Genomic DNA, 25,575 nt, shown 5'->3' on the forward strand with positions numbered 1-25,575 from the left:
GAGGGTCCAAAGTTCTGCGAGAGCACATCCTAGTTTTCTGAAATTGCAGTGTTTGCAGAAAATGAGTTCTACCTCAATTGCTGGATCTGGATATTCATGAATGTTTGTAGTAAACACATTTATCTACTTCAGTGGATACCAGCTTACATTATATTATATGACTCCACGCTTATATATCTTTTCCAGAACTACAGCAATACTTTCATATGAGAATAAGGTGTCTACTTAATTTGGCATTTTTGCAGAACACTTGCTAAAAAGCTATAAAATATAAGTACAATAATATTACATATTGAAACATTATTATAGAATGAATCAACCTATACATTATTTCAGTTCCTAAAAAAATAATGCCCAAGGTTAAAGAGATTGTTTGAAATTAAAGATTTTATTTACAATATGATAGCCACAAAACTGCCAGGCTTGATTTTCAATTCAGTACCTCTGGTATGCACAGTGCCAATCATTTCATGATATCACATCCAGGAATAGCTTTGAAGGAAACCCAGAAAACTGTGGTTCTTCAATCTGCCAAAAATATCCCCAAGATTGCATCTTAAAAGGCAGCTTCAGTATCCTTTTATTCCTCTGAATCTTGTTCTGTTATCCAACTTTAAGGGAGAAAAAAATAAATATAAATAAATACTAACTTTTTATTATTTAAAACTTCCTATAACTAGTTTTATTTTAGGAAGCTTATAAGAAAATATGGCAATATTTAGCATATAGTACAGATTGTATTTCCTGGAAAGAAATTTCTTGGAAAGAATTCTAAATAGGTAACTATTTATTTATTTTTTACCAAGTTTAAAACAGTTTAGATTAAAAGTACATTCAACATTTTAAAAAATGCCTACAAAAGCAATATGTTCAGCAGTTATACAATAAGCAGTTAAAGCTATTCAAATTTGAATAGCTTTTTTGGAAAGTCATGCTTGTAATTATCTTCACATCCATGCATAATTAACTGGAACTTCTATGGTATTTTTTTTCAGAATTTTATTTTATAAAATTAGAACACAGTTTGACTTCATGTTCTTAATGAGTGTTGGGATTCATAGAGAGAAACAATATTAAATCTATGTTGTCCAGATTGGCAGGATGTAAAAAATAAATATTACTATCTTGAATCAGTCTTGTAAGCTCAAAAATAAACAAATGCACTTTTTTAAGAACCCACTTGATATATTCCCCTTTGCTTTATCCGGGATTTCTAAAACTACTGTTGATTAAGAATGTTATAGTCTGTATATTACATGATTAATAAGCAAATGTAATAGTTACGTTCTCTGCAGCTATTTTTGATGTTATATTGTTTTTAAATTTTGGCTGTTTCATCTTGTATTTATTTTGTTTTAATTGTTAATCGTTCAAAACCATGTATATGAGATTGATAACAATATAAACTTATTAAATAAATAAAAACTTAGGCTGAAAAACTAAGAAATGTTGCCTGTACTGATGGTTGTATAATCCATAGAAAAAGTCTGGAGGGGGAGATCTTCTATACCCACTCAGCCACCTCCAATGTAATAAGCCCCAGGCTAAGCAGCAGAGCCAAATTTTCAGGATCTTCTGGAAGGTCAGATGTGTGGGAGGGGGACCTCACTTCCAACAGAATATTCCAAAGGCTCTTCTCCTGGACCCCACCAACTGAAATTTGTTGCCAGGTGGGATCTGAAGTAGGTCCTTTCTGCTGGAACCAGTGAGGTGGGCTAGTCTGATTGGGGTGATATGATTCCTCAGATATCCTGGCTCTATGTATAAAGGTGATGATCAATACCTTGAATTGAACCAAGAAGCAAATAAGTTTATTAACAAGCAATAGAGGTTTCTCATTTTTTCCCTCTAACAGTAGTGTGTGACTCCACTCACATAGCCAGGGATGGGCTGAGCTTCTAATGGCTTACACTGAGTTACAGAGAATAAAATCAGCAAGTTGCAATTTAGAATACAGGAAAAGGTCTTGAACAAATAATCACCTTAATCTAACGAAATATACATATGTTGTCTGCTCTCTACAAGTAGATTCCATTTTGCAGTTTGCAGAGAGAAGGTAGTGATTTATGTAGAACAAAAAAGCAAGCTCAGCAGCAGCCTCTTACATTTCTGCAATTTTCTCAACTTGGTTCCTCCTACAAACTTACCAACGATCTCTTGCATTCAAACATGGAAATTAGCAAACCTCTGCAATGTCCTTCCTTCAAGCATTGTTTGACGCTCTTCCCTTCCTGATACAAAAGATACCCAGATAAAAGATTCAATATATTCATTTAGGTGGTAGCAAAAATTTACATTATACATAATCTTTCACAACAATTTTTTCCAATATAAGCAAAAGCAAAGAATGACCAAAAAGTAAAACTTGTTAAAAATGTAAATTAAAAAAAACATTGCATGAAAAACAAAACTGTCTTCATATACCCTTCCTCAAGATGACTGTAGAAGGCCCAGAGAAAAAATTTCACAAGAATGGAACTAAATTTGTGAAGGACTATCTCAATAGTTTCTAGGTTTGACATTAACAAAAGCTGGCTGGACTTATATTTCAAGAACCATTCTCAAAGCTGAGCTTTTTCATATGGGCATTCTGCATTGGATTCTTACTGAATCTAACAGTATGTTGTATGATAAAATATTAAAATTCTTTGCTCCCATTCAGCAATAGGCAATCAATACACAACTTGTCATAATATGCTGTCAAACACTTGTTTTACTACACACCAGATCTATTTATCTGTTTTAAACAAGAACACTTATACAAACATTGGCATGATGCAAAGTAAAGTCCCACTTTTAGTGTCATATTTATTTCCAGCAATACCACTGACCTTCACAAAGGACCCACTGAGAACATAGAGATACTTGGGGCAGGGGGTTGTTCTCTAGTAAATAAATATTTTATGATTGGCCAATTACTGAAGCAGCTATTTGTATTCATAACATATTGTACCATTCTAAAAGTGACCCTGGTCCAGGAAGACTGTTTACCTATGTTTATCTCATTTTTTAAAAAATTGAAAGGACAGAAAAGACATCATTTTAGTAGCTAGTCTTCTTTTCATATTCTCTTATGATTTTATAAGATACTGTACATTCTTATCAAACAAGACCACTGCACACTTTTTTTTACTGTAAACCCTCATAAAATGTATGCACCTTTTAAAAATGACAGCTCTGTAGCTGAAATAACTTATTGTTACATTCATATCAGAAATGCTGTTCAAAATTTACTGAGTTTAATATTTCTTTTCTTCATATATGCAGCCTGATAGCCTTCTCAGAATGGACATACAAGGAATTTTGTCTTTAGTGTATATGCTCTCAGTGTACTTTAAAGAGAATATACATTCTTCAAGAGTCAAGAATCATCAGGTACAACACTTAATGATAGTCATAGGGTACAATAAGAAATCAAATCATACTAGGAAACAGTCAGTATAAATTGTAAAGATATAAGCGACAAAGTTACAGTCCTACAGTCACAAGTGGGAGGGGATGGGTGATAAGGAGTGATGCATCATAGTGGTGCAGACTTTGTAAATAGTTAAACAGTATTGAGGGAATTATTTGTTTAGCACAGTTATGACTTTCGGGGGAAAACTGTCCTTGTGTCTAGTTGTTCTGGTGTGCAATGCTCTGTAGCGTCGTTTTGAGGGAAGGGAGTGGAAACAGTTTATGTCCAAACTATTGGACATGGTGCAAAATGGACAGATTTATATTCCTTGCACGTCACCCGGTCCATTAGGTCTGTCTCCTGAGAGTCCGGTTGCCTTTTGAAAAAGCACCTTTGGGACAACCACCCACCTGGATGACTGAGAATCTCCCATAGGCATTTGGTGCCGTCCTTTTCCAAAAGAAGAATAGCCAGCCTGGACAGGGGGACTTGGCTGTGAAAGGCTGCCGGCTTCCTTAGAGAGCCGTCCCGCCAAATAAAAGTATTGGCTTCAGCATTAAAAAAAAAAGAAGTAGCCTTTTTGATCAAGAGAGTGAGTGCTTTCATGGCAGAGATGAAGGAGTTTCTTTGGCTCCTGGTAATCCGGATTTGCTGCTATCATTGTTATACATTATGCACGAGAAATTTGGATTTGAATCAACCCCTTTTCATGACAACATCTATATCCTAGTGCAGTGCATGTATATAATTCTGAGCAAAACCTTGAACTTTGCAGAAATTACATTTGACTATAACTAGTAGTAGTTTTCAAGTATTGATTCTTAATAACCTATTGTGGTTTATTTTAATTTTTTCATGTGTTTAGTTTTATAGTTTCAATATCATTTTATATGTGTTAACTTTTGATTGGGGACCGTCCAGAATTGGTTAGAAGATAGATGGCTATATAAATGTTTTAAATAAATATTTTAACATATTCATGTGACATTTAGCAGAAGAGAAACATTTTGTGTGAAAGGGTTTTAACATTAATAGAAACAGCTGTCTTCTTGTGTGTTAGACATGCATACATTGGTTTTTCCTTTCCATCTTACAGCTGATGTGCTTATTTCCTTACACTGTTCTTCCTGAAGGTATCTCCTTCCTCCTTTGTTTTTAATTGATTTCATGTGTAATCCCTATCTCACTTGGCCAATAAAGGATTGAATTGAATTGAATTCTATCCTATCCTATTATTCGGTCAGAACGGAAGAAGCTGCTTAGATGTGAAGCGAAACGTCTTCAAAGCAAACAAAGAACGTCCAGTTGCCGTTTGAAAGAAGCACCTTTGGGGCAACGGAATGCTCTGGGGGGCCTTTCTCTACCCCGCCGCCCCATCTCCTCAGCCGCCTTGCCGCCGAAGGACCCAAGCGACCCCCCTCAGAAACTCCATCCTCCCGCAGCCTCCCAGCTACCTTGATGACGCAGGGGCACTCCAGCAGGCAGGACTTCAGATCCTCGCGTACCCCGGAGCACGCCCGCCTGTCCTCCTCTTTCCCTTCGTAGTATTTCGGCATCGCGGCGATGCGTTTCTGGCTTGCGGCGTCCGTCACCCGCGGCTCCGCAACTTCCTCAAGCCGCAAAAAGAACTACGCTTCCCGAGAGCTACCGCAGCTTCGCTCACCTTTCACCTATGTTCCTGGAGTTACGAAAAGTATAGAAAAGGCGCCTCGCTTGCGCGTGGGGGGAGCTTCGTTTTCAATTGGATGCTGTGCTGCTTTACGTGCCTCTCACGCTCCCGCGGGCGAGAAAACGCTCCGTAAGACTTCAGTGGAAGAAGTAGTCAGTATTTAGAGGCAGGAGTTTATTTATAGCAAGAGTTCAGTCCTGAGGACCCTTAAGACTTGGATCAACTCCAGACTCTCAGCCAGCTATGCTGGCTGAGGAATTCTGGGAGCTGAAGTCCACAAGTCTTAAAGTTGCCAGGTTTGGGGGACCCTTGATTTATAGCTTTGGAGGGGATCTTATTTGTAAGGTTGTTCTATTTTTGTTTGATATGCATCATCAACGCATTCATGCGAAACTCTTAAGCTGAAATGATAGGGTGTTGGCTATGGTAAATCCGAAATCGTTTCTTAATGAAAGTGAACGCAGTCAATTGTGGTCTACTGTGTAATCTATGATTGACTATGGCTAAGTGTTGCACAGCTATGCCTTTCCCCTTTTGGTATGAAAAATAGCTCTGTAATTGAAAATCTAGTATCGCCCCTAAGGCTGAGTGCAAAATGGTAAACTAACCCTGAATAACAACTACCTTTGTACGGCAAAAAAGAGAGACATAAATAGATGACCAGCAAAGCGATAGGGAGTTGCGTAACTCTTTGCTTCCGCAATCTTATGTCCATCGATTTTTGCAATTTGGAATTCTTTCCCACAGTAGAATAGTACATACTGCTACGTTAGATGCTTTAATGATAAAAATGCATGAATAATTATTTCTGCTCGTTGCCCGCTATTGTTTACTTCAAAAGGGAATAGTGAGATGAACAAAATGCATTATTTTAAATAAAAATGCAATGGTGAGTCGGTTTAGCATTGGAGAATCAGCATAAAACAAATAGTGCCTACTGCCCCTGTCCTATTGTTTCTTTCTTTTTTTTTTCTTATTCGTATCCATTTCATGTATTCATAACTATGTTTATACTTATACCTGTTATCTTATAATCGCTTGACAAAATAAAATAAATAAAAATAAAATATCTCTCCGTAGTATTTAGAAACAAAAAGAAACTTGCAACGTAACCTAATCTTACGTAACCTAATCTTACGTAGCTTTTTCTCTGGTAATATTACACTAATAACTAGAGCATACGAAATATTTGCTAGACCAATACTCGAATACAGCTCATCAGTCTGGCACCCACATTACGTATCTGATATTAACACAGTTGAGAAAATCCAGAAATATTTCACAAGAAAGTTCTCCACTCCTCTAGTCATTGTAGAATACCTTATGCCACCAGACTTGAAATTCTAGACCTAGAAAATCTAGAACTACGGCGCCTTCAATCTGATCTAAGTATAGTATGTAAAATCATACATTGCAATGTCCTACCTGTCAATGAATACTTCAGCTTCAACCATAACAACACAAGAGCAAACAACAGATACAAACTCAAGGTTAATCGCACCAAACTTGATTGCTGGAAATACAACTTCAACAACAGAGTGGTCAATGTCTGGAATACTCTACCTGACTCTGTGGTTTCTTCCCCAAACCCCAAAAACTTTAACCTTAGACTGTCTACTATTGACCTCACCCCTAAGAAGTCTGCAGGGGGAGTGCATAAGCGCACTAACGTGCCTACCGTTCCAGTCCTATTGTTTCTTTTATTTCTTTTATTTTTCTTATATGTATCCATGTATTCATAACTATGTTTTTACTTATACTCTACCCGACTCTGTAGTTTCTTCCCCAAACCCCAAAAACTTTAACCTTAGACTGTCTACTATTGACCTCACCCCTTTCCTAAGAGGCCTGTAGGGGGTGTGCATAAGCGCACCAACGTGCCTACCGTCCCCGTCCTATTGTTTCTCTTATTCTTTTATTTTTCTTATATGTACCCATTTCATGTATTCACAACTATGTATACATTTATACTTATTATCTTGTAAACAATTGGCAAATCAAATAAATAAATAAATAAATAAATAAATATACCTATTATCTTGTAAGCAATTGACAAACCAAATAAAATGAATAAAAAATAAAACGTAACCCGCTATAACATATTCCTGTTCAATGATTGACCCTTCTACATTTTTAAAAAGTCCCTGTACGTCATCATCCTGCGCTTAAAAACTACCCACAGGACTCCGTGGCCGAGCCAACGTCCCACTGTCAACCTGTGTATTGCGTGCGCATGCGCTTTGGCATTTGTGGGGGGGAGGCTGGAAGTTACGGAAGAGTCAGCAACTTGGGGGGTTGTGAGTGGTGGGAGCGGGCGGCAATCAAGCAGGATTTGCGGGACGGGGGTGTTTTCCTCCGGGGAGCCTCTGTAGTTTTCCCCTCCCTCCCCGGCGCAGCCCCCAGACGAGAAGAGGCCGCTCGCGTAGAGTGAAAGTGGTTGGAACGTTCCGGGGGTTCTGGAACGGTGGGAATCCGGGCAGAGCCACGCCCCCCTTTTCCTCCCTTCTCCGTTCTGCAAGTGGCGCCTTGGCTTTTAATAATCCGTGTTTTTCTACCGCCTCGATCGCTCCTGCCTTCAAAGGTACCTGCGGCCTCTCCCCACCTTCTCCCTTCCCGCTGCTCTCCGCGCCGGCCTCTGACTTGCCGAGCTAGCATAAACCATGGCTTGTCAAGCAAATTCTCATCTGTCTCTAACTGAAGTGCCCGAATCCAGGGAATCAAAACAGACGAATATACCCTCCATCGCATCGTAGCCTCCGGGGATATTCCGATTTTGTCCACTGGTGTTTTGGTTTCCTGCTTCCTCTGTTCCCTTCAGTTGGTCGAGATAAAACGTTGCTTTAAAAACCATCGCAGATAAAACGTTGCTTTAAGAACTCAGGTTTTTTGTTTTTTTTTGGTCGTTACAGAAACATAGTAGCCTGTTTGATGAGCTTTTCTAAATCTGTCATGGTTTTCCTTTCTAGGATTAATATTCTCTTTATTTCTTCAACAGACTGGCCCCTCTGTATCTGTTCTTGAAGCCAAAGCCACTTATATCTTCTTTGGCTATTTAGGAATATTTTTTGCTTCTATTTTCAGAATGCCTCTGTCTCTTCCTATAGGATCTTATAGGATCCTCCTATAGGATCTTGGGTTCTCCTTTTATAAATTAAAGTGTAATGTGTCTGTTTTATGTGTTGGTTTTATGCTTGGGCTGTATCTTGCTGAACAAATATTACTAGCTTTCCTGCTCGTTAACTTTCTGAATTTATATGTTTTATATATGAATTTATATGTTCCACAGGCAGTTGCTGGCATTGTCCTGACTTGTTGAGATTTAACTTATATTAGCTAAATGTTTGATCTATGCCCATATAATTTCTTTGACAGAGTGTCCCAAAGGTGCTTTTTCAGGAGGCAACTGGAGGTTTTTTTTCTTTCTTTGAAGACATTTCACTTCTCATCCAAGCAGTTTCTTTAGCTCTGATAGGATAGTGGGGAATGGAAGGATTTATATTCCTTGCAGACAGCTGGTCATTTGCATCCTTTTTGAAGAGTTGAAGCACTTGAAGGTTTATCTGTGTCCTCAGGGTCACCTGAGTTGCTGTAGTCTGCAATTTTTCCTCTGGAAATCCATTCCTACTCCCACACCATTCAAAGGGTGTCATCCCAAATTGTATAGCTAAAAAGTCTGTAGAGATTCTCAATCATCCAGGTCATGATTGTCCCAAAGGTTCTTTTTCAGGAGGCAACTAGACTGTCTTTTTTTTTAAGCCTTCAAAGAAAAAAACAAGAAAGTCCAGTTGCCTCATGAAAGTCCAGTTGCCTCATGAAAAAGCACCTTTGGGACAACCATGACGTGGATGGCTGAGAATCTCTACAGACTTGACAAAAATGCTAAAGTAGGTAGTTGTCTGTTGCCTTCTTCTAGGTTTGATTTTGGGGTTTCTTCTTCTAGGAATTTCTTTCATTGGCTAATTCCTGTTGTTGATTACTTTTACCTTCATTCTTCCCCTTAAAACTTTAGCAGCAAAGACACAACTTGTTCTACTTAGCCTTCCCTCAGAAAAACAACCTTGCAAACATGTGTAGTCTATGACTTACCACAGTTTGTTTAGTGACCGTTCATAACTGTTTTTCACATGACTGTTGCAGCATCCCCATGGTCACATGATCAACATTCAGGTGCTTGGCAACTGACTCAAATGTATGACAGTTGTAGGATCCCAGTGTCAGGTGATCACCTTTTGTGACCTGACAAGCAAAGTCAATGAGGAAACCAGATAAATTTAACAACGTAACACTAACTACTGTGATTCACTTAACAAATGTGGCAATTAAAGTAGTAAAATGGAGAAAACTCACTTAACAAATGTCTCACTTAGCGACAGAAATTTTTGGGCTCAGTTGTGATTGTAAGTCAAGGACTATCTGTATTTATTTTCTGCAACTGGCTTTTCATTCCCTTTACAGTATTGATTTACTTTCATTTCTGTTCTTCCACAGTTATGTCTGCTGAATGGTTTTCTTGTCCCTAAACCTCTAGCCATTTGAGATTTACTACGTTGGATCAAAAGGTATAAAAAGCTCAGTTGTTGCCTGTTTTTGTCAAAGATAATTTAAGAACTTTCTCTCTTTGCTGTCATTTTCTGCCATCTCCTACCGTAGTATACTTAGTACATGCAGTACAGTCCTGCCTTGATCTACTATGTGAGAAAGAAATAATTTACAGATATATTGTTTTCCATTTGTACAATTCAATGATCTTATGAATTAATAAAGCTTTGGATCATTTAGAGTTGTTTTACAAAGTCAGTATGTATTTTGTCTTAATTTGGCCTGTGTGAGAAGATAATGGCCTGATACCAACCACATAACTCTCTTGCACAAGAGGGGAAGAGAAGTTTGTAGAAACCTGAGGCTCATGCATGTAGCTGTGGCTTGTTATGGTACCTGAATGAATCTTTGGCTGGTGGGGAGTGGCAATGAGAGAGAAAAATCACTGCCAGTGATTCACTGTTGCTTTCTCTGCTTGTCAGTATTTTGGATTGGAAATCCTGCCACGGTTGCTGTATATATCTTGAAATTCTCCCAAATTTCTGGGAAGCAGTGTTTTTTTTAAAAGCAAGCATTATCCCCACCAAAAATCTTACAAGAAATAGATAAAACTCTTCCATAGCTATTTATGTATTGAGTTCTTTGTATTGAATCACGTCATTGCCAAAGCCAGAGAATCATATAAAATGATGACCTTAGCCAAGGTATTAATATTAATTTCTCTGCTCATTCAAGAATAGTGATGCCAAATGGATGAAGTGGAACATCTTCCCATTAGTTTATGACTTTTTCATTTGGAATCTTTTGAGAAATATTTTTTGCAGTTGTATCTAGTATGTTAACACTTTGAGTATACTTAACAGAGAGTGTGAGGATTGACTTTCTACTACTATGTTTAATAACAGGATCTAATACATGCTTATATAAAACAGAGCAAGGATTTACTACCCAGAACTGGGAAGAGGTGGTTTATAATTTCAACATGGGAAACTGGTGCCTGCTTTGAAGTTTTAGCTCAGATATACTTCTTTTTAAAAACGATGGCTATTTTTCCCCCTGTTTAGCAAGATGTTGCCTACCACATCAATTAATCCCCGAGATCAGGGCAATGGATCTTTAAATACTAGAGCATCAGAAAGACACACGGCTGGAGCAAAGCGCTATAAATACTTGAGAAGACTTCTTCATTTTCGTCACATGGACTTTGAGTTTGCTGTGTGGCAGATGTTGTATCTGTTCACTTCACCACAGAAGGTGTACAGAAATTTTCAGTATAGGAAACAAACAAAAGACCAGTGGGCTAGAGATGATCCAGCTTTTCTTGTGTTGCTGAGTATCTGGCTGTGTGGTAAGTAGCCGAGAACTTCCCTGTCTACTTGAAATTAGTGTTTCTAGCGTGGTGCCCTGAAGTATTGGTAGTAATGAGTCCTCAGTAACAGTAACCAGTTTGGTCTGGTGGTTAAGGCCTCAGACTAGAAGCCAGGAGGAGACCATGAGTTTTAGACATGAAAAGCTGGTTAGGTGATTTTGAGCCAGTCACTCTCTGCCTGCCCAACTTGCCTCACAGAGTTCTTGTGGGGAAAATAGGAGGAAAAAAGTATTGTGTGTGTTTACAGCAGGGGTGTCCAACCTTGGCAACTTTAAGCCTGGAGGACTTCAACTCCCAGAATTCCCCAGCCAGCTTTGGAATTCTGGGAGTTGAAGTCCTCCAGGCTTAAAGTTGCCAAGGTTGGACACCCCTGGTTTACAGCCTTGAGTTATTTATAAAAAAACAGTAAAGGTGGGATATAAATAAAATAAATATTAGTGTTTTACATAGTGCTCAACCAGAGTAAACCATTACAGAATTAAGAGCTAGAAGTGCCCTGCCTACATTCCCAAAGACTCTGAACACCTGCTGGCAGAGTCAGATTCATAGTATTTGTGAAGGAACTAAGAATTGTATCTGAACTCTAGGAACACCAATATCCAGTAATTCTCTGTTGGTAAGCAGGTTAACCTGCTGAGCTATTTCAACCCTAGTCTTAAAAAAGACACCATTATCTATAACTTACTTCATCAATTTAGAAACATCTAAGTATAAAAATATTACGTACCAACTAAGGCACTCTACGTATATGCGTCTTAGTTTTCAGATTAGCAGTATTGACAAGGGAATACAAAATACTTGCTTGGAAAGATGAAACTATATAAGCAACAACTTTATTGGAGATGGAGGCATATTACTGAATGAGTCTTCTTTAAGCAGTATTAAATTTGGGGAGCACATCACTATCCAAAGTTGGAGCATCGTGTATACCTTGAATTAATCATATATGTCACTGCTGTTCATCTTCCTCCTCCAGTATCCACTATAGGATTTGGATTTGTGTTAGGCTTCGGATTTGTTGAAATGATAAAGCTGTTGCTTTGGGTCGTGTTTATAGACTGTGTAGGAGTTGGCCTTCTAATTGCAACTTTAATGTGGTAAGTTCAAAATAATCTTAAAATGCAGATTTCTGAATTTAAAAATTGCAACTTCCAAACAGAATATTTAAAATTAACAGTTTACTCCAGTATCAGCTCAAGATTTAAAAGGAAAGTCACATATTGGATTTTTCTTTCTGGAGAAGGTCATACAAAATTTAAATTAATTCTGGGTTCACTTGTTATCATATTACCATTACTTGACATTTATGTATGCAATAGAATTTATGGAAACCATCTGGACTAGAAAATGACTAGAAAAATATGCTTAGGATTTTCTGCCATATAATAGGCACATACTGTATTAAAGAGAGTGGAAAATCTTTTTTTCCCTTGCTCTGATTTGAGGAGGGTGAAAAAATAAAGTTCCATACTGAAGTATATATTTGTATTTTTAATATTCAGCTAGGGAATCAAAACTATTCTTTTGCTTTTATAATATTCCTTAAAAGAACTTGTAAGATTTATTTTGGATTTCTAGATCAAAAATACATTTGGATTTGAAAGTACTACAAAACGCAAAAAGAGTTCATGTTATACACAAGAAAGTTATTTAAAGAGTTGTTTCATGCTATATTAAAATAATAAAATATTGCACATTGTAATACATAGGTTTTGAATTTCTCCCTCAAAGGTTTATCTCCAATAAATTTTTGCTTAAACATCAGAACAGGGACTATGATGTAGAGTGGGGATATGCCTTTGATGTTCATTTGAATGCTTTCTACCCACTTCTTGTTATCCTGCATTTTATCCAGTTGTTTTTCATTCATCGTAAGTATTTTTTTAAAAATTTGAAGCACTTTTATTGTCTTGCTTTCTTTTATGTCCTATACTGAGCCTGGGTTATCTCTTGCAGATGTAATTTTATCAGCATCATCTCTTGGCTATTTTGTTGGAAATACTTTCTGGCTGGTTGCAATTGGTTATTACATCTATGTGACATTTCTGGGGTACAGTGGTAAGTAATGGTAAAGCTTTCAGCAAGAACTTAGTATGGCAGATGAGAAAGAACAGTTTTGTTGGTACTAAACAAGGGTGCATCAATGTTACATCATTATCAAACAGCCATTTTTGTGAGCCAGTTGCATAATGCGGTTATGTAGCCACCAGGGAGGAGGTGGTCTTCAGAACTGTGTTATAAGCAACCCGCCATAAATCAAGGACTATCTAATCACAGAGAAGCTCAGTTCAATCTTTACTTTTGCTCCTTAGCATAAAACCTCCATAGTTGTCTTGCCATACCCTCCTTTGGGGTATAGTAAATTACTTAAATGAGCCCCCTGAGTGCCAACTCCGCCATTTCCTTCAGTGGTCTGTTTTTGTTTCAGGAAGCTTCATATTTCCAAGAATTAGCAATTGCTCTGGGGATATGTTTTTAGTGAAGGTGTGTTAGCTTTCTTGCACACAGGAGGGAGTCCTTCCTGCTCTTTCTTATCCTTGAGACAAAGAGATGCAGTCTTGGTTTCTACTGAAGCTCTGCTCCCTTTCAGCGCTGCCATTCCTGAAGAACACGGTGATCCTTCTGTATCCATTTGCGCTTCTCATCTTGCTATACGTGGTCTCTTTAGCCATTGGGTGGAACTTTACGAAAGCACTTTGCGTTTTCTACACATACAGAGTGAAATAAACTGGTCTCCAATAAACCATACCTTGTACAAATGTCAAACCTGGTGAGATGAAGATACTCTTGTACATTCCTGTAAATAACTTACTCCTCACTGTAGAACAGTGTATACAAAATATTTGGGTTTTTGTTTTTTAAAAAACACTGACAGCCTTCTGACAATAAGCCTTCTATATCCCTCCTTTGTGGAAGAGTTGTATATCTCTGTAATAAAGATTCTTTTTAAAATTCAATTGCTTTTAAGTAGATTTCTTCATACACTTTTTATATATTAAGTCATTCAATAAGATAATACAAAATTCAAGATTAAGCAAGTAGAGGGACTGGTTTTATTTTACTTATAAATGCCTAGTGTGGTGTCCCGGGGCATGGCACAAAGGCAACACAGTCAGATAATAAGTAGGAGTCCCTTTATTAGCTCCAACTTTGCCCCCAATGTCCTGGTTACCTTCTGGTCTGGAGAAAAACTCTCCCAGGAACAGCCTTTGGCTGCTTTAAGTCCAATGAAGGCAAGATGAGGTAAATTAATCTGGCAGTTCCAAAAATGAAGGAACGGCAGTTAATCAACCCAGTTGGGAGGATGCCAGGAATGCAGATAACTGCAGTCAACACAAGATAAACTTGGTTTGTTCCCAGCAAACACTGCTCTCAGCTGCCTATCCTTTAAACTCTCTTCCCAGATGTGCCTAATGAAGGGAGTCAGGGCCATCTCCTCCCCTGTAAGCCATGCAACTCACGTTGCTTTCTTCTCCGTTCCTCCCTGCGTGCCCTAGGATGAAAAGGAGATGGGCCTGGGTCTTCCTCTGAACTCCCTCTCCCTTGTTCTACCTCTTCCCCTACTCTGTCCAGCCTGACTTTGCCCTTCCCCAGTTTCCTCCATAGCCAATGGAGCCACATTTCTGCTCCTTGTCAGCTGTTTGTCGTCTTCAGATTCAGACGGGGCATGACACCTAGTGTGTTTTAAAGACAATATTTCTTTGTAATTTGGCTACTCCAGGAAAATCGAGAAAAAAAATCAGCTGTTATCTCATAAATGTGTGAGAGCTGGAGAAATACACCCCAAATTCAAGACACAAGAGAAAAAAAATAGGATGGTGGTTTTAAAAATTTTTCTAAAATATTCTTTGTAAGAAAAAAGATATTATAAAGATTCTATTCCAGACTCTAGAAGACTTATGGGTGCTGGCCTAGAAATTGGGAGGTTGAGTTCTAGGCCTTCCTGGGGCATGAAAGCCAGCTGAGTGACTTTGGGCCAGTCCTATTCCCTCAATCACTTGCCACATAAAGTGGTTGTTGTGGTGAAAAAAATGCAGCAGCAGTATTAGATATGTTTGCCATGTTGCCACCCATATAAAAAGGTGGGTAAAAACTTAGTAACGTTTCATGTGAATATGTTGGCCCCAAAGAAGCTGTGCTTCTACTGCTACTCATTCCAAATAATAAATGAAAACATGCTTAGCATTAGGTCGTAGCTATCGCTTAAGGTGGGAAACACTACCCAACCCACTTTGTGATCATATATTCTGGAAAATAGTCTAACCATTCTTGTGTTAGTCTGGCAGCTTCTAACACATACACATTTACATAATTCTAGAGGACCAGGAAAAGCATAACACCATTGTGCCCCTAAATTCTCCAGGTTATATAAAAAGCCTGATAAATTTTATAGAAAGTGAAGAGATGTTTAAAATTGCACTACGTTACCCTTGGACTTGCTAAAATGTCCATACTTTTTGCTATTCATGTACTTTTAATATATAAACTCTACTAAGTAGTCAGTAGAGGTGGTATGTGACAACGTTCTTAGGAGGGCATGGAGAATATGGCATATATAAATCATATGTAATAGTTTGCAAGAGGGGGAAATAAAATGAGAGGTAGTAAACTGAATAAAATTATTGATCAAATTTGCATATAATCTCACAAGATGATTTTGCAGGGAAAGCACTATGTCATAATGATTTTCTTTCCCATCTTCTTTCCCTAATCGTTATCCCACCTCAGAAAATTAAAAAGAAAACTATTCTAAGATAGCCATTCTATGTCAGCTGGAATTATGCTCTCTGTTTATGTAAATATGTGTGTAAACTATTGCATATAAAAATCATTTTTGTAGGTTAGTTTTACGTACACAAGTTATTCCAGTGGTATTTATCTAATACAAATACTTCCAGCCCTTCTGCAAAATTTTTCATTTTTTTCTAGTTAAAACGCCAGAAGAGAGTTTTAAAAAATATTTATTTCAAATAGTACATGGGCAGCTCGTGGCACATAGCGCATTGATGAAAGGCACAATTAACATGACCCAGTTAGATTTTCAAATGTAGCAGCAAGATTAACAATATCAAAATCTAGCTCTAAAAAAGTTTTACAAGTAATGAAAATGCTTAACCATATCATGGAGAATGCCAAGAAATCTGGCTGTAGGATGAAGATTCACATTTCACAAGCACAAGAACAGAAGCACAACTAGAAAGCCAAAAAAGTAGGGCAACTCTAAACGTTTTAAACCTGTAAATTGGTTTCTACTGACAATCAAAATAGCATCTTCAAAACACCATACTTCAAGTAATATACAAGCTGTTCTTTTCTCCAGAAGGAGGAAGCAGACTGAATTTGAGACCAAATAGGTAAGAAGGGAAATGAATTAATATTTGTACTTTTGCAGGAAGAATTTCAAAAAGCTTCTTTAGGGGAAAAAAACATTCAAAAGCTCTTTTTAAAAATGGATGTTTTAAGCACCAGAAATATCCAGACACCTTTTATTTATATTTAAAAAATAACTATGCTTAATTATCAACTGCTAAGATTTAATATTTCAGTAAAATAAAGAATGCCAGCAACTTGGACATTTAGTTCAGCTGCATTTATATTAACGAAATATGAATGTCATGTCATATAAGAAAATATAAGAAAAGATAATTATATCAGGGGTTTGGGATGATGGATATATTTAGAAAGCTGAGAATATATCAGAACCCGAGCATGAAATCTGGGAAGAGCATTGGCCTACTCTCAAAATAGTACTATGAGCAAAGTATAAAAGCAAAGTATACCAAAATGCATCCTTCCAGGCGCTCTTCTAAATAAAATCCTGTGCAGTTCACACACATTTTATTGGAAAACTTATGAACTATTTTTGAACTAAAAATAAGCCTAGTGCCATGTATTAGATTCCCATTTTAGAAATTTGGATTTTTTTTTTTAATTGGTTGAGCAGATGCTATGGATGTATTCCACAAGTTATTATCTACTCCAAACTATCAGGATACACTTTTTGGTTAAGTCATCAACTGAGAATTTTCTACTGAACCTATTTTCGAACAACCTAGTGACATATAAGTAATTCTTGACTTACAACCATTTAGCAAATGTTTGAAGTTACAATGGCAGTGAAAAAAGGTGCCTAATAATTGGTCCTCACACTTACAACCGTTGCAGCATCCACACATTCACAGATCAAAGTCTGGGTGCTTGGCAACTGACACGTATTTACGATGGTTGCAGGATCATCTGGGGTTGGTCATATGATCACCATTTGCAACCTTCCCAGCCGGCTTCTGACAAGCAAAGCCAATGAGGGAAGCCGGATTCATTTTACAACTGCAGTGATTTGCTTAACATGGCAAAAAAAAAGCTATAAAATTGGAGATGACCCACTTTACCACTGTCTTTTTTAGCCACATAAATTCTGGTCCCGATTATGATTTTTACACTGAGGACTATCTGTAATATAGTTGCATTCATGTCCTGATAGTCATGTAGTTATTGGAAAGCAATAAGATTTTTGCATATTCCATTCAGTGAGATTATTCTAAGCACCAACTCAATGTATACTGTTTATTGGGGTTGGTTTTTTTTTGTTTTGCATCTGGCTTTCAAGTCAGTATTGTACTGACTTCTGGATGAGCCTTTGCAGTTTTCTTGGCAAGATTTCAGAAGTGGATTGCTATTGCCTCCTTCCTAGGCTGGGGGGTGGGTGGGAAAAACTGGCCCAAAGTCACTCATCTGGCTTAACACATAAGGCATGATTAGAATTCAGGGTCCCAGTTTCTAGTCTAAAGCCTTAATCATTAAATTGCCTCTCTCACTGTTGTACTTACAAAACAATAATCTAAGTCTTCCATTAGAAAATAAAACATTTGAAATTATTGTTAACAATCTCTACTACAGCATCAAAGTAAATGAATGTACTTAGAATGATGCTAGGACAATACCATTAAGACAATTCTATTACTATAGCTCAAGTGGTGGATAATTGTACACAAGCTCTTTTCTTCACTAGAGCTTCATAGAAGTTCATTGGTCCATTTAGATATCCTTATACAACTGGCCAATTGCTTTGAGGGGTGGGCTTTATTACCTGATTTATCCTTAGCCAGTTGGATCTTTAAAGCTGGCAGTATAAAGAACTGACATTTATTACTTTTTCTCATTTCCAATTGGCAATACAGGAACACTTTGCTAGTGTATCTCATCTTCTGTGCAATTCTTTATTACATGGAATGGTTTATACCTAAGACAGTTGTCTGTTTGTATGGGTTTCAAGAATTAAAGTTAAGGATTGAAACATTAGATCTGTAATAGTGCATATTAGAATACTACTGAATACAGGAAATATTGCATCTGACAAAGTATGCCTAAAGTTGCACTGGAGGACATCACTTTTGACTTCTGGGTTACTGTTAAATCAATTGGCTACTGATTTTCGAGAGAGAAACTTTCCCCAAAGACCATACATTCAATGGGAGAAAATGATTTACTGGTCTTTGGAAGAGAACAATAAATTACATTTAGATCTAAGATTCAGACTAATGTTTAAATACAAGAGGTAAATAAACCTACAAAAACTGCAATGGAATAAGCCACTGGGGAGAGAAAACCTCACATTTATGAGGCAGAGACTCATAAATCATTGATCTGCTATGTTAGCTTGAGAGCTATGACAAGTGATTATATAGCTTTACGACATGTTCATAAGAAACTTAAAATATGGACATGAATATTTTCATACATATTATTCCCTTTTCCATATAAAGAAAAGGTACATATTTTGAACAGTTTTCCCCCAATTCTCTATGTTTTTCCTACCCAACCTTATTTTTGTGTAGGAAAATGTTATTCTTGATTATCATTATTAAGTTTATCATAAATACTCCACCCACCCCAACATGGCATGTCAATATTAAATACACATTCAATTAGTGTTCAGTATTACAGGCAGCTTACAGGTTATCTAAAAATAATTTTAACATTTAAGATTTATAGAACATTTAGGAATCAGAATTCTTCATTAGTTTAGTCTGTAAAATAGGCCACTATTACTATTCCTTCCATTTTGGAATCAGTACAGGCAGGGGTGGGATTCTACAGGTTTGAACCTATTCGCTAGAACCAGTTGTTAACATTCTAAGCAGTTCAGAGAACCGGTTGTTAGAAGAAATTACTGGCCTAATCTGGTAAGGAAGGCAGGAAAGAAACATTCTGGTGTTGCTTACAGAAGCTGCCTCTCCATTAACCCTTATTACATTCTTGGCAGGACTAGACTTCCTGTCTCAGAAACTTCTTTAGAGTTTTTTTCCCCTCCTTTGTTGGTACTTTGCTTGTGTGGAGTGACCATTCAAAGTTACAATGGCACTGAAAAAAGTGACTTATGACCATTTTTCACATTTACGACTGTTGCAGCATCCCCACAGTCATGAGAGGCCAGGCAAGGAGATGTGTGCCTCAATGTGAGTGATGTTGAGTTGGCCACACCCAGCCGGTCACATGACCAAGCCACGCCCACCAACTAAGCCACACCCACAGAACCTGTTGTTAAAAAATTTGAATCCCACCCCTGAGTACAGGCCATCCATTAATTTTATAGAAGTAGTAATATTCAAATCCATAACTTAGTATGTCATACAAGCAATTCTATATGCAAATGTCCCCAACCAACAAAGAATTTCAGCAAAACTATTTCATAAATATAGGATCAGATCTAATTAAAATCAAAGCAATCTCAAGTCTTGAATAATTTGAAACAATTCAAGTGTTTTTTTCATACTGTGATCTTTTTTCTTCTTCTTTAGAAGTGGTTGGACTCTTCATAGACTCAAATAGAAAACAGATGTCCAATCCCTTCAATACATTACAAATCATTTCTATATTTGATAGAAGGCAAGAGAGACATTGATTTTTGGCAAAAACTTACATCCGAGACACAGAAATATCTAAGAATTAACTCACAATACAAGCTCTCACTATTGAAGAAGATTCAATTTACCTGTGTGAGTCACAGAACTAAAAAAATAGCCTTGCTTTTCATAACTTGGCTGGAGTTAGATAAGAAAAAACATGTTTTGTTACTATTATTACTTTACTATTGCATGTTTTCTGTGCTACGGAGCACAAAGTGCTTGAATTGCCTCTCTTCAAGGCTACTGACCAAGCAAACATCTTTTTTCTTTGAAATACAAAAGACAACAAGCATTTAAATCACAGGAGCCTTGCTTCAGTCAATTGGAGTGCAATGCTTTTAAACAGAAGCTAGATCTTAAGAAATAGAAATCACTTCCACATTTAAGGACTGACAAAGTTACAATTATAAAAGCTCAGCTGAGGTTACTGTGTATCTATTCCATTATCCCTAACATAATGCTAAATTAAATCATTCAAAAGCACTGAGCAGAGTTCATTGAAAAGGGAATGCAAAAAAAAAAAAAAAAGTTGATTTCAGAAGGCATTGCTATCCAAAGAGCAACTTGGCTGATTGCATTGAAGAAAACTTTACAAAGATTAAAAAAGAACAACCTGTTATCAAAGTACCCCTTTAATGGGGAATGATTCAAACTTTAAATTGCTGCAGACTTCATTCACTCTATTGAAATATAAAATTCCTTAATTCCAGGGCGATGAAAATCATAGGTAATGTTCTTCAAAGTCCTTGCATGCCATGTGTGTATCTTTGAACACCATATCCGTGATTCTGTGAACTTTTCATGAGGATGTTCTTCTGTGAAACCCTTCTTATTTCAGTGGGATTTGTGCAGGAGAATCTGGTCTGGTACAAAAGTGCTTCATTGGCAAATTCAGTTCAACTCTTCTAACCATGGCAATACATTACAAAATATGATCATTAACCAAGTAAAATGTACATTTAACTCAAGAAGTAAGATAATACATTAAAAAACAAGTTATTATTGGCATAAAAATATGTACTTTTCAAATTATTTAATAAATTAAATACCCTAAAATTTTTGAATATATATCCCTGATAATCTATAAAAGAGGGTTTTCAATAACAAAATAAATGGACTTTCAAAAAGTACCCTCTTCATAAAATGCATTTTAACACCTTTTTCTCATTTCCAAGGAATGTAACAATATGTACACCTTTTATGTACTTAACCCATCACCATTGGATAGGCCAAGGAGAATTTATGTGCTCCCTAGCCAACCAAAGTCATGTTCAAATTATTAATATAGATAAAGAATGCCAGGTGAATATCAGTTTCTACGTTGTAATCAATCCTTCTTGCTGAGTCCTTATTTTCAATTACAGTAGAATTCACGGGAGGTAGTGTTTCAGTTGAGTTGAATTAAGGTGCGTACTCAATATCTTCCTTCTGCAGTTCGGACGATTTTGCAAAAATATTCAACATCTATCTTCTTACTTCTTCAATATTAATCAGTTGGGGAGCTTTTTAATATGAATCTGTAATGCAGAATTGAAAAATGTCTGATAGACCCCCAATAAACAGCCAAACACTTAAGCAAACATTCTTCATAGGCTTTTCAGTGTGATGTAATCAAGTTTCCGCAACATTTAACAAATCACTTTTTTGGAATGTGCTTCTGCATGTCTTTTGATACAAGAATGACTGTTAATCAGAGATGGGGTGAACAGCTAGATCAGGGGTCCCCAAACTTGGCAACATAGCTGGCTGAGGAATCCTGGGAGTTGAAGTCCACAAGTCTTAAAGTTGCCAAGTTTGGAGACCTCTGAGCTAGATCAAAATTTACGTATCTGTTAGCAGAAGACATGATGAAAGTGGTTGCTGGGAGCTATTGTTCAGTACATCTCTATGGCCATTACTACTGAAAGATAAAGGAGAAACAGAAGCCTCTTTTCTATTATAAGGTATAGTTCTTCGTTATATTACTACTAGCCACAATTTCTTAGTTAATCTAAGACAGTTTTTCCCAACATGACATTTCAGATGTATAGAACTTATATGACAGACCACCAGACTTGGCAAGTCTGATCTAAGTCATTAAGAACCCTGCAAACTGACACACTTGATTACTGTAAAAGGTTTTCTGAACTGGACTAGCTCAAATATTCCATGAACAGAATATATTGATAGAAAGCACTTTCGCTCTTGGTAACAGAAGAGATGGGTTTCCTTTCTCCGCTATTCTTAGAAATCAGATCTCAGGAACCGGAGAACCTTCTGAATAGCATGGGTAGTATTGGAAAAAGGAAAAAGGAGACAAAGGGCCTTTCAACAAATAGGACATATTTGGATCTAACTCAATTCATACCATTGGACTATCCAGTCTATGGTAGGAAATCAAGAATATACAAGTGCTATAAAATGCAAAGAAGTCAAACTATTCTGAATTTTCCATCCAGTATTAATATTCCTCTTCAGTGCATAGCAACTGCACTTTTATAAAGGAGAAAGATTCAGAATAGTCCCAAAGATTTAAGATTTCATGATAGTTAAGAAACTTAGGAATTTAAATGCTTGAGGCAAAAGTTCTAGTAATTAAGCACCCTTTGTTTAACTCTTACCTCATTTATGATTGCCCAGACGGATGAATTTTGTATGATGAACAGCCGGACAGCTGTAATTGGATTTAGATTAGGATTGACTATTCCTTCTGCTATGCCATTTTCAAATTTGCCTTCAAAAGCAAAATAATCATTCTAAATAAGTATATACTTAGCAAATACAAATCACTTATATGTAATCTATCAATTTTGCACAAATAGATTACAAAATCTGGATTTTTATGGATAATATGAAAAAATTATCTGCCAATATAGCATGATTGATTGGTTTTATTCTACTTATTTATTCTATCAAATGAAAATCGTATGATCACTTCATTTAGCTGGAATATGAACAATTTCAAAAAAGGCCTTCAGAGAACATGAAGATAGCACTTGACTCAAATTCTTTAATGCTGCTATGTATTTTCGCAAAGTCAGATGGCTGCTTTAAGGAGTCTCTATACAGTATATGCACCCCTATGCACTACACTTTGCAATAAATTTTGAATTGCTACTCTATCATAACAACATTTAAGTGATGCAGACTTCAGAATCCATAATTAGATGGTTGCAATTTTTCCCTAGATTTCACAGTTCCAACATGTCACAGCACACCTTATTTTGTGGGTAATGCCAATACCATATCGCTACTCATATACCTTCTGTGACACTGGTTCATGAAATTCTGTCCCCTGAACTTGATTAGTATGCTGCTAGATCAATAGTAATGCAAAATGAGTCATAACTTGAGTTACTTAGATTTTGTATTGAAATGTCTATAAAACAGAACTGTAGTATTATTTGGTTACCTATTCTGAAATAACCATCTTCTAACCGTTTCTCTTTGGTTTCTTTGCTTAATACCAGCTCTTTATTCTGAAAAATGAGATATAAAATATTATCATCAAACTGATAAAGGATTTAATTAATTGTTTAATAAATACTAATATGCTAATGAATAACAAATTCACAATTCTTTCCCCCATCCCCACTTCATAATACCCTGGAAGCCAACAAGACTGGACTGGGCCCTCCCTGAAAAGGCCATGGTTGGTTGATACCAGGAAGTGAAAAAATATTCTTAAAAGATAATGATATGCTGCATCCTTTTATTTCCATATATACAGCTTATTTTAACATAATATGCATGATGTGATTTTTCCCTTTCTCTGACCTATCTTTGGAATTTTTAATAATGGCATTTATATTCAGTTTATATTCCTCTTTGAGACCTATAAAAAGTTGTAGTCCAATACTAAATATATTTACTAATAAATAAGCCCCAAGACAATAGAGAATTGAAGTTTTACAAGTTAATAATTTACAAGTGGATAATTTAAATTTTATGTTTAATCATCTGCAAGTCCTGCAAGTCCACTACACCTTCCCTCCTTGGTTCTACCATTGATCAGCATTCTGAAGAAAGATGGAAAATCTATCATCTTTCAGCTGTGGCTGAATTACAAAAGGTGCAGCATGGCCTGTGCTGAGATACAGGAAACTTTAGTTCAGCAACAAAAGTCAAGTTTATTGTGATGGTCTATCAATATTTATTGTTCTGGGGATGGGGGCATGGGTAGGGAATGTCTTCAGTTATAGTTACAGAATAAGGTACATGGAGTCCAGGCTTATTTTTTAAAGAGTGGGATAAAAAGAATGCTGATGACTACATTATTGCAGGAAGTTATTATTTGTAAATTCTCAGCCTTGAGCATGCAAGGCAAACAGCCAGTGTAATCCCCAGTATTAATAAAGGAGTGGTCCTGCTTACTCTCTTGTAATCCCTTCCTCTACAGTGAATGTAACACAAACATTAATTCTTGCTAATTATACAGTGTTGCTGTAAGCATTCAGCTTGGGAGTAGGAGAAAAGGAAAGCTGAAATAAAAGGATAAGCACAGTTGTAGTAACATGATTTTCCAACTTAGCACCATTTAGCAATTGAGTTCTGGTCCCAATTGTGGTTGCTAACTATTTGTATAACTGTTATACTCATAGAAAGGAAGAAGTAGTAGACTTTATTATCATACCCTAAGAGGTAATACTTCCACAGTTGTATTGACCAATATATCCCCTGGATGTTCTGGATTGCCACTATGGAACAGGAATCTATATCATGAAAAACAATAAAGCAAAACAAATAGAAAAAACAATCACAAATCACCCATAGAGCTCCATTTCTATCTATTGAGAGTTTACTTCTAGGTAATATGCAAAGAATTGCTACCAAGAATGAAGAACAAAACATAATGTTCAAAACTGATCTTGCAAACAATTCATTATGAACTTTTTCAAATAGGTGAACAAGATAACCAGCAGAATTTCCATTATAACAACACAAGCACAGAAGACATTTTGCTCTGTCTCTTTGCTGAGAATCTAATTAAAGGCCATTTTGGCATTCATGAGGTTTCATATGAAGAACATGAAGAATGATTTTGTAACTCAAACTTAGTTTAGATCAGGGGTTGCCAACCCTTTGGACCTCAGGGACCACCAAACTCATAATTTTAAATTCCGGGGACCACTAATATGAATTTTTACTGATGGTGCTTGCTGACCTTGGTGGGAGAGGGAGAGAGAGAGATCTGATCTAATCTCCCTCTCTCCCTCCCCGCCTCTCTCTCACACACACAAACAGACAGAGACAGGGGTGGGGATTCAAATTTCTTAACAATCGGTTCTGTGGGCATGGCCAAATTTGTGGGTGTGGCTTGGTAGACTTGACTGGCTGGGCATGGCTTGTATGTAAATATTATAAATATTTAAATAAAAATTGAATTTTTTTATTTAAAAAAGAGCAACTTTTACCCAAAATCAGGCAAAGCAGGCAGGCAGATTGAGTTGCTCACGGAATCACAGATTCATTTAGAGATCTATCTATCTGCCATTGGCTAGCTGAGTCTGTCACATAAAATTTGCTTACAAGCAAACTCATAACATTTGCTAGCAAGCAAACTCACAAAATTAACTCACCACAAACCATATATATAAATATTGATTTTTTTATTAAAAAAAAAAGAGCAACTTTTACCCAAAATCAGGCAAAGCAGGCAGGCAGATTGAGTGGCTCACAGAATTACAGATTTACTTAGAGATCTGTGCTTCTGCCA

General features: G+C 36.7%; 3 protein-coding genes across 6 annotated transcripts in view; 1 reads left to right on the forward strand and 2 right to left on the reverse strand.

The window, feature by feature from the left end:
- Positions 1-369: 369 nt before the first annotated feature.
- On the reverse strand, positions 370-5,065 carry COA5 (cytochrome c oxidase assembly factor 5). The gene is made up of 3 exons (XM_026666823.2): positions 4,852-5,065; positions 2,148-2,231; positions 370-611 (listed from the first exon to the last, which is right to left on the reverse strand). Exons 1-3 carry the CDS (start codon positions 4,951-4,953, stop codon positions 570-572), a joined length of 228 nt encoding a protein of 75 aa, XP_026522608.1. The 5' UTR covers positions 4,954-5,065; the 3' UTR covers positions 370-569.
- A 2,175-nt stretch (positions 5,066-7,240) lies between these two features.
- UNC50 (unc-50 inner nuclear membrane RNA binding protein) lies at positions 7,241-13,931 on the forward strand. Its single transcript, XM_026666820.2, has 7 exons — positions 7,241-7,647; positions 9,555-9,625; positions 10,670-10,953; positions 11,951-12,071; positions 12,706-12,845; positions 12,931-13,032; positions 13,565-13,931. The coding sequence occupies exons 3-7, from the start codon at positions 10,674-10,676 to the stop codon at positions 13,699-13,701; spliced, it is 780 nt and encodes a 259-aa protein (XP_026522605.1). The 5' UTR covers positions 7,241-7,647; positions 9,555-9,625; positions 10,670-10,673; the 3' UTR covers positions 13,702-13,931.
- A 1,988-nt stretch (positions 13,932-15,919) lies between these two features.
- The window catches only part of MGAT4A (alpha-1,3-mannosyl-glycoprotein 4-beta-N-acetylglucosaminyltransferase A), an 87,346-nt gene continuing 77,690 nt past the window's right edge, over positions 15,920-25,575 (reverse strand). For all 4 annotated transcript variants that reach the window (XM_087967139.1, XM_087967137.1, XM_087967140.1 and 1 more), the window contains exons 13-16: positions 24,493-24,571; positions 23,272-23,338; positions 22,481-22,593; positions 15,920-21,397 (exon numbers count right to left, since the gene is read on the reverse strand). In XM_087967139.1, coding sequence (XP_087823265.1) covers positions 21,371-21,397; positions 22,481-22,593; positions 23,272-23,338; positions 24,493-24,571 — 286 coding nt within the window. In that variant the 3' untranslated portion in view covers positions 15,920-21,370. The remainder of the gene's footprint in view (positions 21,398-22,480; positions 22,594-23,271; positions 23,339-24,492; positions 24,572-25,575) is intronic.

This window comes from Notechis scutatus, chromosome 5 (assembly GCF_049901735.1).
Source record: "Notechis scutatus isolate UNSWTSFEM ecotype Mainland chromosome 5, rNotScu1.2, whole genome shotgun sequence".
Lineage (NCBI taxonomy): Eukaryota > Metazoa > Chordata > Lepidosauria > Squamata > Elapidae > Notechis > Notechis scutatus.